Source organism: Trachinotus anak, unplaced genomic scaffold (genome assembly GCF_046630095.1).
Source record: "Trachinotus anak isolate AG129_WGS33_773 ecotype Australia unplaced genomic scaffold, CSIRO_AGI_Tana_v1 ptg000019l, whole genome shotgun sequence".
Lineage (NCBI taxonomy): Eukaryota > Metazoa > Chordata > Actinopteri > Carangiformes > Carangidae > Trachinotus > Trachinotus anak.
In genome coordinates this window covers 8,924,980-8,943,417 of record NW_027273870.1, presented here as the reverse complement: position 1 = coordinate 8,943,417, position 18,438 = coordinate 8,924,980, and the positions used below count along the sequence as shown (strand labels likewise).

Here is an 18,438-nt window from a genome sequence, read left to right as displayed (position 1 = left end):
TCTAAAAATTCCATTTAAAAAAAAATCTAATGAAACTGCTTTCAGCAAACCCCACAATTTTCAGTCAGACCGGATTCAGGTGAGATCCCCCTCATCACAGAGAAGGTGATTTGGGTTGGTGCAGGCTAGGCTGAATATAGGCGACTATGGGATTTGGACACACACACACACACACACACACACACACACACACACACACACACACACACACACACACACAGAGAGAGAGAGAGAGAGAGAGAGACAAAGACAGAGAGCGAATGAAAAGCAAAAAAAAAAAAGAAAGTGATTTTACACCAAATCCTGCAGAAAGAAAGAGAGATAAGATAAGGGGGTCTCACCAGACACATAAGAAAAGATTGAATATGATGGTACCTCCTTCCATACACACAGATGTATGCAATTCAACAAAGGAAAATAAGACAAAATAGAAACTTCGCCATTTTAAAGCGGCCATTTGAGTATAGGTTTCTGAGTTTACGAGGTGCACTGAATGCAGCATGGAGACCCCTCAAAGCGATGTGGACGCGCCAAAGAGTTTTGAGTTGACATGGCGCGACCGGACCGCTGTCAGCCTGGTTTGATTGACATGGCAGGTATGTGGTGACCATGCTCGTAGCCCATGGACTGCGCTTCTTTGTCTTGTGTTCCTTCTTTACTTCTATATTTCGGGTCTCTTAATATCTGATCTAACTTTCTTATATTCCGTTGTCTCATCCTGCTGTTCGCCTTTCGTTACACCGTCTCTCTATCCTGGAAATGCTGTGGTGTTTTTTTCCCTACAGTACCGCCGCTGCCCCCTGCTGGACTAAAGCAGCTTCTGCAATTAGGGAAAAACTACCGTATCGTTACATTCGCACTCATCACAGGCTATTTTGAGTGGTTTACAATGACGATACTAATCAATATTGTTATTAATAATAACACAAAGCACAATTTCTCCCACTTGCAACAGATGCTGGAGGGAGAGTCTCTCTCATGTTTCATGACTCAGGTCTTGAACCAGAGCTCTGGCTCATTCTGACAGGAAGACAGTGAGAGAGGTGAAAGGTCAGAGGTCAGACTGGGTGCGCAGGGAAAAGCAGCACTGTTACAGAAGTTCACCAACTTCTTTGTTTAAACAGTGTCACAGCTCTTGTCAATCAGATTTATTTGTCTTTTTTAATACCCCAGCGTTGCTGTCCCCTGTCAGAAGTTTATGAAAAGATTACAAAGAGGAGGATCAGGAGCAGGATGCAAACAACAACAGCGATTAACTCATGAGTAGGCTTCAGAGAGACTGTTGGTGTTGGCTTGCAAACACTTGCAAACTACTTATATTCTGTATATTAAACTTGTTCAATTTCAATATTTAAATAGTTACTTGAACCTGTAATTTGTTAATCCCCTGTCTTTCCAAATCTGTCTTTCTCTTTCCACCCTGACCTTTCTGCAGCTTATTAGAACATGTTCAACAGATATTTGCAGTAAGAAGTCTCAAGATTATCTTACACTCTATTTCTCATGGTGTGTAGCATTGAGTGGCACAGTAACATTCAGTAATGATATTCTAGACGTGGCATGTTTGCAAGTTACAATGGTGAAATGGGTATTTGAAGTGGTTTTGTTTTATTTCACCATGGTGAACAATGACTGAAACCTGTTTCTTTTTTTCTGTTTCTCAGCTAACGGAGGCCACTAAGAAGAAAATCCTGGCAAAGAGATCAGCAAAAAAAGTATGAATTCCACAATGCTGCAGAATCAATTGATGCAAGCAAATCTCAAGTACCTTCTGAAGTAGAGTTGGATAGATTTCTCAAGTATAATGCAGAATTCAATGAGTTTATTGATTCAGATCGTCACACAGACATGAAAGAGTTTGATAAATTCCACATATTTTTCCAGTCGGGTTCTGAGCTAGCAGATGCACAGACTGAAGTGATGGTAAGGCTATCAGATATGAGAGTTTTGACTGAGATTTCATGGGTAATAAAAGTGAAACATTTTCGCTACTTTTTCAAATAATTGTTCTGTCCTGTTTTAAAAACTGTATATGAAACATAACCATTTGTTTAATAATTATAAACTGCACTTAGGGCTCATGCATTTTTACTTTTCTTTGTGTTTGTGTTTACCCTAAGCCTGCTCCCCTGCCAAACCCCCAGCCAAGACAGACAAATTCTCTACCTGCCCATGATGACGAGAGGCTAAGTGACAGTGGATTGGAGGCACTCAAAGCACTGATGCAAACGAAGGCTCCAGACATACTCAAAGAATATGAGGAGTCTGGCTCCATATGCACAAAATCCAGGATGATAGTTGTAAGGGTTGCTGTCAGTGATCTTGTGGAGAGACAAGCATTGTAAGTTGTCACTAAATCATGTGTGTAGAGCTGAGGTACATAGGTATTGACTGTGGAATTAAGTTGGTTCTCTGTACCATACATGAAATTAGTATTTTATAATCTGTTAATGTGTGAGGTGGGTGTAGAGACTGTTACAATATGATTGATTCGTGTTACTAATTGGTCATTCAATTGGTCAGGGTTTGGTTATAGTTGCTGTCTGTTATTTTCAGCTACCCATCTAGTACTGACAAGGTGCGTCTTGTCAAGATCCAGGAACACAATGAAGGATATGTAAGTAAATATCTTTTTCCCTCAGACCCTCTTTCCCAATATTAATTGATAATGTGGACTGACGCCCCATTCCAACTTTCTCTGCCTTTAACCCATGCTAAGGAACACTACTACGATCCAGCCTCACACAGTGGCTTCATTGAAGCTAAACTGCGAAACCTTAGAAGAGATTTGAAGAAAAGCCAGAGAAGATATCGGCGGAAGAGCAAGTCGAAAGGCGGTGTAACTTCGTGTCTTGGACTTCAGCAGAACAGAACTGAAAGGAACAGGATCGCTACATCATGAAGATGAACACTGCACCACAGGGCTCGGCTGCTCCTGATCATAGCCGGTCTCCAACAAAACCCGAGATCTACAAGACGATTGACGGCAAAGTGATTGTGGAGGACGAGTTCCTCCACCTTCTGGCTGTAACAATCGAGACTCTGAATCAATATGAAATCGTCCAGTTGGCTCTTAACACTTTTGATTCCGAGTGGATCGAGTCCTCCACAAAAGTGTTGTTACAACTGTGTCCGACAACTCAGCAGAGTGTCTCTCCTGAAGGACCACTGAGAGACACTGACAACATAAAGAGGTGTCTCAAAGTCATGAGAGAGTGCGGGGACAATGTTCCCAGATTTGTCTCTCGTTACTCTGATAATTCACCGGCGGGACCCTCGAACTTGGGTGCAGGAGTGACGGCTGCAGAGAGGCCTACAACCACGGACAGTCCCAGGGGAGCAACTTGGCCTCGCTGCAGAATAATGATTCACGTTGAGGAAAAGAGCCAACATGATGATGCTGCTGTTGAACCAGACTTTATCACCACTATGGAGCCATCAGAGGGAAACAAAGAGTCGGATCCTCCCGCCACTGTCCCTGAAGACAAAACGGAGGAAAACAGCCCCAGCCTGCTCCGAGAATTTGTCACCAAGCTGACGGAGAGGCTGCTGACTGAGTGTCGGTTAGTGAAGCACCGCAGCCAGGAGCAGCTGTCCGCCTACACAAGACACCTGGTGGACCAGACGGTGAAAGGAATCACTGTCAGTAAGGACTTCTGTCCCAACGCCAAGGACATCAAGCGGGTCTGCAGGGCTGCGCTCAAAGACCTGAAGAAGAAGCTCGGAGGGAAACGCGGTCTGGAGACTCTGATCTTATCCCAGTCCCCAGAACGTTGAAGCGTGTACACATAGTAGCCACAACTTTGAATTCTCGCCTGTTCAATGCTGTTGTTAAGCGGTGTTTATTGTAGCGTCGTCGAAGGAAGAAAAAACTTTTGAAAACGGGCGTTTATGTCGGGGTTGCCGTTGTTGCAGCAAAATGCCAGAGACCTTGAGGGGTTATGTGCTACATTGTAAGGTTCATAGGAACGAACCCCATTCATTTTTCAAATGTTTTGGCGCCGACTGCAAGCGGACGTTTTCTACGTATGCAGCTTTTAAAACTCATTTCTATTGTATTCACAATGTGCCTACACCCTGTGTTACTTCCGGAGCTGTTGTTACAGATTTTCAGTGTGCCATTTCTCTTTGTGGGTGTCAGTTTCACACAGTGAAAGGGGCTCTGTATTGTATTGCTGGTGATAATTTGGGGTCACCCAGCATTGGTGGGTTTACTGAAAACTTTAGTCATTCTGAGTACTTTTGCAGATACTGTGAAATGTGAATTGCAGAAAGAGATTCTTAAGAACAAACAAAAAAATGTATCTGAGAAACTTGCTCAAAATGTTGAAAATGAAAACATTCAAACATTACTGAAATGTCCACTCCCTCGACAATTTCTCTGTAACATCACATGGATTAGTGTTCCTCCAAACAGAGCAATAGAAATAAGTCAGAACATGAAAACAAGGTGGTGTGACCCACAGAAGGGCAATCAATTTCTATACATTTCTTCTCCTCTTACTGAATAGTGTAAAAAAATGAGAATTCTTCCTCTGGCACATGCAGACAAAAAAGCTTTTTACACCCTCTTAAACAACCAGCTCTTTCAGGGCTGGTCTGAAATTACACTGTGCTGTCCTGCTTTTAAAAAATAAAATAAAATAAAATAAAATAAAAAGCATCAGTCTTTTGAGGGGAAAAACAGCAGCTCTCTAGGTGACTTTATCAACTGAGTACATTCTAAGTGCATGTGTGTTCAGCATTGTTGCAGTAAAATGCAGCAAGATATACACAGAAAGATGTATCTCTAAGAAACTTGCTCAAAAGTCAGTCAGAAAATGAACATGTTCAAACATTACTGAAATCTCCACTCGTTCATTTTTGCTCTACAACATAAAATACAAATTAGTGTCTGCAAGAGGCATTTCCTCCACAGAGAATAATAGAGATCTGTTCGAGCATGAAAACAAAAAACACTGTTGTGACCCACAGAAGGGCTTTACATTTATTTTCCTCTTACTACATAGTGCAATGGACAAATGGAAAAAAATGAGAATACTTTCTAAGGGCCAAATGCAGAAACATCCTCCTGAGGCATACCTTTAACTGAGCAGTTTCTTTAGAGAGTGGACCCTAAGAGTGCACATCTCGGACCCGATTCCCATGAACAGGCGCTGAATAACCTCAAAAGTATATTTCAAGTCTTTCGGATAGTCAAGGTTCAGCATGTACAGCAGGCCCATCAGGGCGCTTTTTTAAAGATGTAGTTGTTGTAACTCTTCTTACTTTGTTGTAATGGGCAATGAGTTTTCCCAGCTTGACAACAACAGCCCTTCTGACTAAAAGCCCGAATCCCTTTTAACAGTATAGTGTTTCCACAGACATACAGTCTAAAGGTACATCATATAAAAAAGGGCACTTCCTTGTGTCAAAAATCGATGAGTCCGTGGAGTTTAGAGAACTTCTCATGATTTTAATTCAGAATGATGCAGCTGTGTATTTTGTGATGGATATATATAAAACTGACTATCATTCTGAATACCATCTGTACTCAGTGACGAAACAGAGTACAAGGTTGCAGTGTCTTAGCATTAACGACTTGGTAGATTTTTATCCGTTACCGTGATACATTGTTAACAGGCACCAAGTCATTCCACTGAAACACAGTGTGTTGTCAAAATAAACATGATCTTGGCCTTTTGTGGTTAAAAAAAAAAGAAAACTATACAAAAAATGCAAATGTATGCTTTGTAAAAATGATATGATAAATGAATGATGCTAAAATACTATTTGAAGAATATGACAGTGACAGCAGTTTTTCTACTTTTAAATGTACAGGATTAAAAAGAATAAATCCTCACTGACATGATGTACTCAATCTGAAACAATATATTGTCCAAATGAAGGTGATCTTGGTCATTGAGAGAAAGCATGTATGATTAGTAAAAATGCTAAAATATTATTTGAGAAATATAAAAGGGACAGTTTTTTCTTTACAAGTACAGAAATAAAGTGTTAATCCCTACTCAATCAAGTATTTGTTCTTATCTCTTCTCTGTATATGTACATTGTTACTTGGCTAAGTGTCTAATTATTTCTTGCTTCTTGAAGACAAATGTCATTCTTCCTAAATTCCAGAAAGTACTGACATGGAGCAAACTTTCTTTCTGTATTTCTCTATTCCTTTCCTTTTCTTTCTTTCTTCTGTGTATTTGGACACAATTCAGGGTGCAGAATGTTTTTTGTTACTGTATGCTCTTGAGGTTAGTAATTTCTCTCCCATAAACCTGCAAATACACTTTTCTCTGTTTTGATGTTAGGCAATTAAACTTTAAAAACATTCTGCTGAAATTGTTATGTGAAATGTTTCAGGAACTCAAGTCTTCTTTTAAATTTGTTTGAATTATGTTTTGTTGTTTGTGTTGTCCCACACCCACCCTTCCTTTTTTTTAGGACAAACTTGCTATCTTGCAGGGCGGTTCACGCTGAGCGTGGATGGAAACATTGTACAGGACAACATCCTGTCCTTCAGTTGTGCCCTGTGTATGATGTGTGGGAGCTACTATTGCTTCAACATCCATTACCCATCACAGCTGGCATCAACCCTGGAGTTTCTGCAGAGGTGTGTCTATTTGGCTTTGACTGGCTTTATCCAACGTTTTCACTTTATTGAACTCAAACAAATCAAAAGTAGCTGCTGCAGTGACTTGGGGATTAGGGGCCTGGTCATTTTACCTTTTTCTCTTATAAGTGGCTTTACAGCTTGAATAAAAAATTATTGACGTAAATCTTTTCGTAGTTAATGAAGCCAGATCATTATTAATACAGTTGTCTGTTTTTCATCTATTTCTACAGGTGTTTTTTCTCCATCAACCCGGAGAAGGGCACTAAAGTGGAGAAGACAAATACATCCCGCCTTCACATGAACCTGAGAGTCCTTACCCTGATTCAGGAACTTTCCGATCATGAGTGGCGAGATGTCTGAATATGGACTAAACTCAGTAAGAGTCATGCCTCAGCTCGTTATCAGCTCAGTTCTTTAAGCATAAAAAGTTGTTAGTTTGTATGCAGTAGTTACTGAGTTTTATTGTACTTGTTTCTTTCATGTAAAACCCAAAGGTCACATACATACTGGTTGTGGTATGTCTTAGTTCTGTTTTGCAGCTCATTTTACACTCAGTCTACATGGACATACTGTGAGTCAGTGGGGTTTTGCATAAAAAGGGGGAAAAAAGCTATGAGCTATAAGCTATTTTTTGTCGCACTTATTCGTCACTTCTTACACTTTTTTTCAGGAATGTAATTGATTTTAATCGATATATTAGCCGAATAACTGGATCCACTAAGACACCAATATGATTTTTCTTAACTTCCTCCATGATAGTTTTCTTCAGGGTATTTTAATTTCGTGAGTCATTTACCTTCTATGTGATAGTTTCTGTGATCTGTGTGCCAGCAGTGTCTCATCCTGACTGGAGTGAAGCTAGAGTTGCTGACACACGCCTTGTGGTGGGGTATAATAACTGGCAGTGTCTTTCAAAGACACTGAAGCACCATGAAACCAGTAACTGTCACATAAATGCTTATCTGATGTGGAAAGAATTGGCATCCCGCTTACGCCTAGGTAAAACTATTGATAGCGAGTTGCAGAGAGCCATGGCCGCTGAAAAGGCACACTGGAGAAGTGTGTTGACTCGAGTGATCGACTGCATACTCTTCCTTGCAGAAAGAAACTTGCCACTGAGGGGGAAAAATGCACAGTTGGGAAATCCTAAAAATGGAAATTTTCTGGGTATCCTTGAGCTCATAGCACGGTATGATGTCACACTGGCAGAGCATCTTAGAAAGGCTGCCTCAAAAGAAACCACCTGTCCTGGTGCACTCAAAAGGAATTTTTAGATTCCATATCAGAATGTGTTTTAGGTAAAATTTGTGCCCAGATCAAAGCCTCCAAGTACTTTGCAGTGGAATTGGACTGCACACCCGATATTTCAAAGCAAGAGCAGGCCTCAGTTATCATACGGTATGTTCGTACAGATGAGAAGAAGAAGGTCACTATTACTCAGTCTTTTGTGGGGTTCACTGCTGTGAAGGACACAACTGGGAAAGGCCTCACAGATACACTGACAGGGGTGCTGGAGAGTCTGGGGTTGAAGATGGCTAATTGTAGGGGACAAAGTTACGACAATGGCTCTAATATGAGGGGAATAGACAAGGGTGTCCAAGCTTTAATACAACAGAGTTGTCCAGAGGCTCTGTTCATCCCCTGCTGTAGCCACAGCCTGAACCTTTTGCTATGTGATGCAGCCTCATCCAACAGAGAGTGTCTAACCTTCTTTGGCACTCTTCAAAGATTGTACAGAATCTTTTCGTCTTCTGTGAAGAGGTGGGATATTCTCACAGAATTTGTTGACATCACACTGAAGCCTCTAAGTGACACCAGGTGGGAAGCAAAGCTAGACTCTGTTAAAGCTGTTTGTTTCCAGTTGGGGGGGATTCTAGATGTGCTAGAAAAGCTTGAAGAAGTGGCAGGAGACAGCAAAATTGTCTCAGAGGCAAAGTCACAGTCGTCTGAGATTGTAAGTATGGAGTTCCTTGTGTGCCTCTTGGTTTGGTATGACTTATTGTCAGAGATAAACTTTGCGAGCAAGGCACTGCAAGCACCAGATGTCTCAATGGACACAGCCATTAGATTGATCAATTCTCTGAAAGAATTTTGGCTGAAGTATAGAGAGGAGGGCTTTCAGAAGTCACTTGACATTGCACGCAGGATAGCCATTGAAATGGAGGCTTCTCCAGAATTCAAAGAGAGACGTTTCAGGAAGCAAAAGAGGTTCCACGATGACAATTCCAGCACTGGTCATCATGAAAAGCACCCAGAGAGGCACTTTAGGTGCATGGTTTTCAATGTTATTGTCGACACAGTCCTGCAAGAGTTGTTTGACAGGTTTTCCAATCTTCAGCTTGAGTCTGAGAAATTTAAATTCATCACTAAAATGGAGCACATGACAAAAGCTGAGCTGGAGGAATCAGTTACCAGATATGCCCTGACTACCTGTGATATCATTCAAGAAATACACCCAACAAGCCGTCTACTGAAGGGTTACAAGGCTCTTGAGAAGTTGAATTTCCTCATACAGGAGAATCTTGACTTGGTGTTCCCCAATTTGACAGTAGCTCTTAGAGTATTCCTGGCCATGCCTCTGACTGTTGCATCTGCTGAAAGGTCCTTCAGTAAGCTGAAGCTTACCAAAACATACCTTGGTTCAAGTATGAGCAATGATCGCCTGACCCAGTTAGCAGTGATCTCTATCGAAAACAGTGTGGCACGGTCTATTTCTATAAATGGGCGAGTGCAAGGGCACGACATGTAACAATTTAGTGGTAACACTGAAACGGAGTACAAACCGTTGTTCAGATGTCATTTTCATATTTGCAATACAGAGCCACTGCTACATGTTATTACATTATTTTTTGTTTTTGATTGAGCTGATCACCTGCTGTAATATGAAAAATAAAAGTCTGTGATAAAAGTCTTATATTTTATAAGCCCACGAATAAATAAGATTTATACACACAAACATTGAAAGAAAGGGAAAAAAGGGGGTTGGTGGGGGGAGGGGGGGTGCACTGATATGCAAGCAGCTCTTTAATGGTGTAGCTGGTCGACATGGAGCTAATTTTCTGTACATATGCAGTACAGTAAAGTACAAAAGCATCTATGGTCTGCCTCAGTATGAATTTATGGATGCATATACTCTACTGTACGTCATATGGGTGGAAGGATGTACTTGTACAAATATGTGTATGCATATGTTTGGATATGTTTGGATATGTTTGCATGAGTCTGTACAGATAACATCTTTTGTGTTGTATTTTTATTTCTTTATTCTTTTGAGCTTCTTACTTTCTGGGTTATTTTAGCTGGATACAGTAATTGATGGCATTGGGACAGAGATACAGCAAACTAAGAATTTCATTGCACCGACAAAATTGTTTATTTCTGCATCTGACAGTAAAGTCCTTGAAGGGATTTTGTATTACTTTGTGCTTCATTACAGTACGTGACTAAATGTACTCGGTTACTTTACACCATAAGTAACTGCACAATAAGAATCCAAAGTGGCTCAGGTGTACGATCAAATCCCAACTTTTACTTTGAAAGAAGCTCGTTTCACTTCCGGCGGCCACAGTTGGTCCTGCCTACTTCTTGCACGCAGCCGTCCTCCTTTGAGTCCTCTCGCCTGCCAGCAGCAGACCTCCGCTCTGTCAACTTCTCTCCGGCTTTGCCTAAAGACAGGTGAGTAAGAAATGCACGTCCGTCTCATGTTTCGCTTTCAGAACTTCACATAATATCCGCACAGCTCTGCCGGTAGTAGTAACTGTGAGGCGGGGACAAAGAGGAGCTAAAAAAAAGAAAAGCCGTTTACTAGATGAAGCTAACGGTAAGCTAGCCAAGCAGTGCGGCTCAGTTGCTCCCTCCTTAAGTGTTTGGGCCTGTTTCGGTCTCTTTCTTTGTCCCTGTGCGGTATCCTGCAGGAGAGACCGGTCAGTGCCCCCTCGCTTTGTTCAACCTCTGCTGCTGCCACTCTGTTTGACAAAGGGCTTTAGATATTAAAGTCTTGAGCAATGCGGCTGAACTTTGACCAAGTAATGTGTGCTGCGCGTAGCGCTGTAAACCGGTCCAGACGACAAAGGAGTGTTAGCTTTTGTCTGCTCTTGAGTTATGCAGAAAAATACATGTCTTTGTGTACAATTGGTTCCCTGCACCGCCGAATTACAGCAGTTTCAAAGAGGCATACGGTCATGGTTTTATGGTTTGAGAAATCCGGTTTAAAAATGAAACTTGATGATATGCTGCGTTTTTAATGACATATCTTTGTAACCACAGGGTAAAACTGCAGACAGGCAGCCTGGAGAGATAATTGCATGAACATCACTCATATAAACACATGTATATATCCAATAAGTACCCCCTTATTGGTTTGCCTGATCATGGTTATGTAAGCCTCCTAATAGGGCATTGTTCCCTGCTGGCTGAACATGACTTGCATGTGACTTTGAAGCTTTTGAACCACACTGCTGCAAAACCTGTGTCAGTTTCAGCCTCAGGCGTTTTAGTCTAAATTTCATATTTGTTCTTTTGGTTCATGTTGCCAGATGATTCTACTGCTACCAGAGCTCCAGGTGGTGCCTCAGGCTCCACCTTTTTGCATTTGTGTATAATAGTCTATGAACATCAGGAATTTTCTGGTAACTATGTGCCATCTCGCCTGCAGTTATTAGCAACTACCACCATGTCTGCTGGAAATGCTAAGATTGGAAAGCCAGCCCCAGACTTCAAAGCCACAGCTGTAGTGAAGGGAGAGTTTAAGGACATCCAGCTCTCAGACTACAGAGGTAACTGTGTTATTTTGACAGTCCATGTACAGTGATAGTAGTTAGCTTGATCTCATCAATCAAACTTTGTATTTACAGTAAATATAGATCCATTCTTCTCAATTAATATAGAACATAAACATGGTTTTTAAATTTTGAAGACATTTATGTTGGTTACCAGACTTTATGCTTTCATTATTATTATTATTTTATTTTATTATTATTTTTTTATTTATTTATTTATTTTTTTTTAATTTTATTTTTTTCCTCCTGTTCTCTTCAGGGAAGTATGTGGTCTTCTTCTTCTACCCCCTGGACTTCACATTTGTGTGCCCCACTGAGATTGTGGCTTTCAGTGACAGGGCAGAGGACTTCCGCAGCATCAACTGTGAAGTTATCGGCTGCTCCGTTGACTCTCACTTCAGTCACTTGGCATGGTGAGAATTACTTCTATTTAAAGGGAATTATGAATTGAGTTTGACTGTAATTTGTGATTGTATCCTGGTGGAACTTAGCTGCTTCGCTAACACTTAGGAATTAATAATATTCACACAGCTGACATGTGTCAGCAAGTTATAAGTTATAAGCAGAGGTACTTAAACAAAAAATTTCATTGTACTGGAACTGTGCCTGTTTTTGAAAAAGAGTGCATTTCAACTCATATTTATTCTTTCCTGGGATAAAGAGTCTCTCCTAACCCTGTCACAACTGATCCACTGCAATGCTCCACAAATATCATACAAAACCCTGACACTGTGAAAAGTCTATTGCACACTTATTAAAAACAAGAAAGAAGCCAGTAAATACAAGCTGTGGTTTAAATGTTACTCTCTTAAGAGCTTTGAGCTACTCAGTTGTCAGATATATCTAATGTAGATTGGTATAAACTATTTTACAGGGTAGTGTGATATGGAAAATAGTTAAATAACGAATTTTGGATCAGGATTCCATAGATATCATTTGATTAATAAATGACTCAGATTAGGATGTTCCTATTTGGTGGTTTCTAGTGACACCGTTAATGGTGAGGATTTTTGGCAGATCTGAAGAAGCACCCACCCATGTTCATCAGTTTATCTCCGGTCACTCAGCTCCTCTGCAGAGTGTTGATATGGTCTGAGTTAACGGTCTCTGAATCAGACTGCACTTTCTGTAAGGAATAACTAGATGACAATTCTAGATGCGGTGTGGTGTTTTGATGTTGTTATTTGTTTTAACAGTTTTTGTCTTACTGACTTAATGTCACTGTAGGTTATAAGGAATAATTTTTATTTTTTATACATAATAAACTGCTAAATGCCACTTTGTGGTCTGTGTGTAACATCACCTCAGATTTATAACCAGTTAGCCATAAAATACTGGACAGGGTTGAGAGTTGTGTTTTTTTTTTTTTTTGTTTGTTTTTTTAACGACTTGAAGTACATCACATGAAGTTAGAATAAACAAGAGTAACAGTCTTGTGTGGCTGTTGCCTTATGTGAAATTTCAACACTAAATGGATATTGGATTTTCTAATTATATGGTAATTTCATTCCTGCAGGATCAACACGCCCAGAAAGCAGGGAGGTCTAGGTAACATGAACATCCCCCTTGTGGCAGACCTCACCAGGACAATCTCCAGAGACTACGGTGTGCTGAAGGAGGATGATGGCATTGCATACAGGTCGGGCAGAGTGCTGGTGTCATGTAAATAGTGGGCTTTGCTGCAAAGCCCAGTGGTCACTGTCTAGTGGGAGCTTGTTAGCACATATTACCTCTTCTCTATGATTACTATAATGACTATGTACTGAAAGTCTGCAGAGGCTTAAAGATGTAGATGTAACAATTTTGTGCGATATTATAACCTCAGTTTGTGTCTCTCAGGGGTCTGTTTGTGATTGACGACAAGGGCATCTTGAGGCAGATCACCATCAATGACTTGCCTGTGGGTCGCTCTGTAGACGAGACTCTGCGCCTGGTCCAGGCCTTCCAGCACACTGACAAATACGGAGAGGGTGAGTAAAATCCCTGTGTACTGCCTCCTCCCAGTTTAATGTTCTGGCATAGGTTAATGTAACCATTACACTCCAATACTACATGCAAAAACTCAATGCTTAGTTTTTTGCCCTCCTTTTCTTTTACAGCAGCCTTCAAATCATAAAAATGGAGGACATTTTAAGTTAAGCTGCCTGTAGCTGTAAACTGACGTGGAGGGTTCAGTTTATAGACATGGCCTTGCATTGTTAGTTTACCCTCCTGGGTATTTACACATGCACTTTGTCCTGTCTTCCTCTCCACACAGTGTGCCCTGCTGGCTGGAAACCTGGGAGTGACACCATTGTCCCTGACGTCCAGAAGAGCAAAGAGTTCTTCTCCAAGCAGTAAATGTGAAGGTCTTCTCACTGACTTCCTATCCGTAGCACTTGCCTTCAGATGAGAGGTGTCCCCTGTGAAGCAGTATCTCATGGCGTCCAGTCTAATCTATTAAACCCAACAATATTTCAGACCATGTTATAATAAGATCCTTTGTTTCAACTCTTATCTTTGTTTGCAGTTGGGCAACCTCATAGTCTCAAGCACTGAACATCTAGTTGTTTTGTTCCTTTTTCAGAAAAAGTATTGATATTTTGCCTTGCTGTCATGAATAATTCATGTAACCACCTTTTATTAAAGCAGTGGGAAAATTGTGACTGTGTTGCATCTTGTCAATCGTAACAGAAGGACTCGACAGTATATTATGAACATAATTCCAGGTGTGACCTCTAGGTGGTGCCATGATTCTTCCTATAGCTCTCCTTGGTGCCCTCTAGTTTGGTGACTCTACAAGTTCACCTATCGTTACACCAACAGACAATTCTGAACAGTGAACTTGGTGTGTCAGAGAGCCTCCTGTGCCTGCGTCATGAGGCTGTGTTATATTGTAATATTGGAGTTATTGTGGTTGACTCAGCATAACAATCTGGTGTTGCCAAATGGATCTGGAGCTCATTGGGAAAGATTGGCTTGTTGGAAATGATTTAACACAGACCTGTCTGACTTGTCCCGACTACACATACCATCACTGTTTAAATCATTTCCAGTGTAATTATAATGCCGCCCCCCACCCCCCCAAACACTCACTGAGGAAGTAACATTGGATGATGAGTAACCACTATCATATTTACAGAAGCATAGTGGGATATATCATCACTGTTCAGATACAATAATCCTAAATTATGTCCAAGTTTATACAACATATTGGCCGCATTCTCACATGTGGCTCTTACATATAGTTTGTGACCTCCTCTCTTCCACAGCAGTTAATTTCTGCCAGTGTTTGTTGGCACTAATTCTTGTAATTTCAAACTAGCTCTTAACCATCAGACAGAAAGTCTGTTCTGCATGTTTGTCTGGAACCTTTTGCAACCATTTTTCCTGAGCTAATGTTCTCACGGCTTGTTTTGGGAAATTGAAAGCAGAATGGGGAAACTCCCTTAACTCGAATAAACCACTCATCGACAAAACTCTTCATTTACACACACACATTGTGGTGTGAAAGGGGCGTGAAGGGGAGAGCGCAGCATTTTTGACTGGCAATGTGGGAGGGAGTTCCCGGAAACCTTGTCGCGATGTGACGTTTGTTAGCTAAATTGGCCATATATGGAGTGACGTATGTACGTCAATAGGGAAACAATCCTACGCTGGGACGTCTCCAACGTCAAGCAACTGCTACTGTAAATTTAAGTGCTGACCAGAAAGATCAGTGACAACAGTGCGGTTGTGATAACCAGAATCACTGGTAATTTCTAAGAAGTGGTAGTTTTAAATACACAAAACCTTAAAAAAGAAACAACACCAGATATTTCTGAGTTTCATAATTTCATTTACTTAAATATACTGTACAAGTAAAAAAAAAAAAAAAAAAAAAAAGACAGGCTCATCAGGCTCAACCTGACAAACACAAATAACTTACATAAGAAGCATCACAAACGCAATTAAACAAAATGTAAACAAGCAAACCCGAGACGACACTTTTAAAAACGTATTCAAAAATGCCCTAAGTGTTGTAGTCTTATATGATCTCTGTGTGTAGGCTGCTTTTCTTTCAGCCAAAGAAACCATAATGGTCCAGTTCTCTCATGTCTAAACACATTGTTCATTGTGTTGTCAGTGCAGTCCTTGTCCAGTGTTTTTAAAAGTGCATTGTTTCTTCAATAGGACTTCACTTTGGGCGCTAACATGAGCTGGCAGCCACTGCTCACATGTGTCATGACTTTCTGTTTGAGTTGGGCCACCTGCTCCCGCAGCAGAGAAGCCGTGCTTGACAGTCCGGCGTTGTCTGTTTTCAACACTTTAACCTTGTCCTCCAGGCGAGCGATGCGCTCCAGTTTGCGCCTCCGACACTTTGAGGCTGCGAGCCGGTTCCTCAGCCGCTTGCGCTCCGCTTTGATCCGCTCCTGGTTCTCCAGGTCGATGGGGGACATCGGCGGAGAGCTGTTGTCGCTGCTCTGCATGTCGGGGACTGTCTGAGGCTCCTCTTTCAACCCGCCGAAGCGCTGCGAGTGGATGCCGGCACCGGCCAGGGAGTGCTGGAAATGGTGAGACCCGTGCGCAATGGCCTGAGGATGCTGGTGGTACTGGTGGTGGGGCAGGTAGCTGATAGTGGTGGATGGGTAGCTGGCTGCAGAGGACAGGCTGGGGTTCGTGGTGCAGCTGCTCAGGGTGGTGTACTCGAGCGGTTCTGGCTGCATGGTGGAGCCGAAAACAGAGGCTGGAGCCGAGCAGGCAACGCCACCGGTGCCGATGGACACGTTTGGAGGAGCCATCTGGTTCATCTTGTGCAGGTCGTCCAGCGCTTTAACGAAACCTTCAGCAAAGCCCTCCTGCTCCTCTGTGATCCCGCGGTTGTAGAGGTACTGGGCAGGTGTCGGCGTTGTAGTGATGACTCCGTTGCTGTTCTGGATGATCAGTCGCTCCAGTTCAGGAGAGGCGAGCTTCAGGGAGCCCACGTCCGCCGGGCCAGCTGAATAGAAATCAGTGTCGCCGCGCAGGTGCTGTGACTTGAAGTTTGAGTTCCGATATGAATCGGAGAAGTTCAAGTTCATATTCTGCTTTAGCAGCTTGTAGTCTGGCAGGGCTGCGCCTGGATGGCCATAAGCAGAAAGAAACGAGTCGTCATAAAAAGGCTGTTCCATTATTGTGGACATATTTCAAATCAGACAGTCAAATAGGCTACAAGAGTGCGCTGCAAAGATGCTGCTTGGACACCGAGGCTTCAGTGTCCCAACTGATTCAATCTCCAGCACAAAGTCCCGCTGTATTATTATACTGAAGATCAAAGTTATCAAAAACAGAGCAAAACTTCCAAAATAGGAACTGTACTGTACCAAGTCGTCGATTTGTACCTTTAGTTGGATTCAAAGCGGAGTCCAGTGACTAATTCAGATGTTTTCAATCCACTCGTGTGTAGGAGAGTCTTTTCTGTTCTGAATCTGAGCTCCACTTCTGTTTCCTCTTTACTGACAGCCGGCCGGCGTGCTCCGCTCTATTTATACAATCCAGAGACGAGCGCTCCAAGCAAGCTGCTGATTGGTTGTTTGTGTCCCCGCCTCCGGGATGTCAGATAGAGTAGATGACGTTGTTGCCAGGAACAGGGACTGTAAACAAGACGAGGCCTATCGTCGTGGGGGAAACTCAACCCAGGTAAACACACAAAATACCTTGTGCACATCCACACTCCTTGTTATTTATTAACAAGTCAGTTTAAATGTTCCCCACAGCGCAGATCCATTAAAAACTCAATGGGCCAGTTCCAGTCTTACAGGGACACCTATGACACTCCAGCGACTGCTTTGTCTATTTCCTTCAGCAACAGTCCAGTCGGTCAGGATATATAGTCTACTCTGGTGCTGAGTCATGCAATCCAAACTGATATCGACCAGCCCATATTTGGGTATCAGTTCCTCCCTAACAGGAGCGGGAAGCCAATCCCATCCTGGCGCGCTTCCAGTTCTCCGGGATGTGGGAGGCGGAGGAGGAGCACTGCTGCCCTCCCTCACCCCGCAGGCAGGGAGAGGATGGGTAGGTGGTGTTCACTCTTGGGCGTGATGTCTTCAAAAATGCATGGAACATAATGGGAGCCTGGCAAGAGAGGACACATGCTCAGACAGAAGAATGTATCCATGTGATTTAAAAAAAAAAAAAAAAAATAGAGATAACAATCAGACAAGCCTGATGGAAGGAGGTAATACTAAGCAAACTAGTCAAGTCTTACTTACCAAAAACTGTTTTCATTCTTTTAAATAATCCAGTAAGAATGATATAGATGTATCATTTAAAATGTTAAAAAGATGTAATAGCTCATGTCTGACTGGGCCTTATTCTTAGGCAGTTGTTTGAGTTGATTATGTGTACTGAACTCAGAACGTTACTATAGAAATTACAGGCGCGTAAACAAATGACAAAGCCTCTCAGGTATTTCAGAGTATAGACATGACCCCTGAGCTGAACACCTGTTTGATAGAAAGACGTCTTTGTCTTCTCGGTTAGGTAACAACCTCTGAATCACTTCCCAGACGGCCATGTGTCCATGCACGTTAGCATCTTCTAATTCGACCTTCCAACCTCCTGCTTATAGACTACCTATCCTCAGAACCAAAGTGTTTTTTTTTTAAATTTTTTTAATTCATCTATTTATTTTTTCATTATGCCAGAACCACAAAAAACACCAAAAAAAAGCAAGTTATCAAGCATTAAGCAGATTGGTAGTAACAACTTAAGGTAGATGATTAAAGTTAATTGGAATATTACAAAGTTGCACTGTGAGTAGAACAATCCAAATGTAACTTAATTATCTCCCGTGACAAAGCTCTTCCAGACTGTAGCCGGGTGCAGTTTCATTTGATGCGGAATTTGAATTACAGGTTGAACTCTGTTTTTTTTTTAAGTCATAGATGGGGATTTCCCTCATATAAGACCAGGTTGACCTTTGAATCTTTTCATTATCTCTTTACCAACCAACCATGCACCTTGCATGAAATGATAAATCAGGTGTACCCGTTACATTGGATGTCACCACACAGCTGCTGCATTTTAGGAAAGTTGTTTAGTACATCTGAT

General features: G+C 41.8%; 3 protein-coding genes across 8 annotated transcripts; 2 read left to right on the top strand and 1 right to left on the bottom strand.

The window, feature by feature from the left end:
- Positions 1–225: 225 nt before the first annotated feature.
- LOC139636976 (uncharacterized) lies at positions 226–4,151 on the top strand. Of its 5 annotated transcripts, none has more exons than XM_071505428.1 (5): positions 226–596; positions 1,665–1,715; positions 2,121–2,341; positions 2,557–2,617; positions 2,720–4,151. In XM_071505428.1, the coding sequence occupies exon 5, from the start codon at positions 2,899–2,901 to the stop codon at positions 3,775–3,777; it is 879 nt and encodes a 292-aa protein (XP_071361529.1). In that variant the 5' UTR covers positions 226–596; positions 1,665–1,715; positions 2,121–2,341; positions 2,557–2,617; positions 2,720–2,898; the 3' UTR covers positions 3,778–4,151. The 5 variants fall into 5 exon arrangements, with proteins under 5 accessions (XP_071361529.1, XP_071361530.1, XP_071361532.1 ...); XM_071505429.1 differs by having other exon boundaries at positions 226–1,506; XM_071505431.1 differs by having other exon boundaries at positions 226–1,506; positions 1,665–1,923.
- A 5,993-nt stretch (positions 4,152–10,144) lies between these two features.
- prdx2 (peroxiredoxin 2) lies at positions 10,145–14,027 on the top strand. The gene is made up of 6 exons (XM_071504227.1): positions 10,145–10,282; positions 11,262–11,382; positions 11,645–11,798; positions 12,902–13,024; positions 13,225–13,355; positions 13,643–14,027. The coding sequence occupies exons 2-6, from the start codon at positions 11,280–11,282 to the stop codon at positions 13,723–13,725; spliced, it is 594 nt and encodes a 197-aa protein (XP_071360328.1). The 5' UTR covers positions 10,145–10,282; positions 11,262–11,279; the 3' UTR covers positions 13,726–14,027.
- Positions 14,028–15,181: 1,154 nt separating this feature from the next.
- On the bottom strand, positions 15,182–17,179 carry LOC139636292 (transcription factor JunB-like). 2 transcript variants are annotated; one of them, XM_071504226.1, is made up of 2 exons: positions 16,725–16,865; positions 15,182–16,462 (listed from the first exon to the last, which is right to left on the bottom strand). In XM_071504226.1, the coding sequence occupies exon 2, from the start codon at positions 16,422–16,424 to the stop codon at positions 15,531–15,533; it is 894 nt and encodes a 297-aa protein (XP_071360327.1). In that variant the 5' UTR covers positions 16,425–16,462; positions 16,725–16,865; the 3' UTR covers positions 15,182–15,530. The 2 variants fall into 2 exon arrangements, with proteins under 2 accessions (XP_071360327.1, XP_071360326.1); XM_071504225.1 differs by having other exon boundaries at positions 15,182–17,179.
- Positions 17,180–18,438: the final 1,259 nt, after the last annotated feature.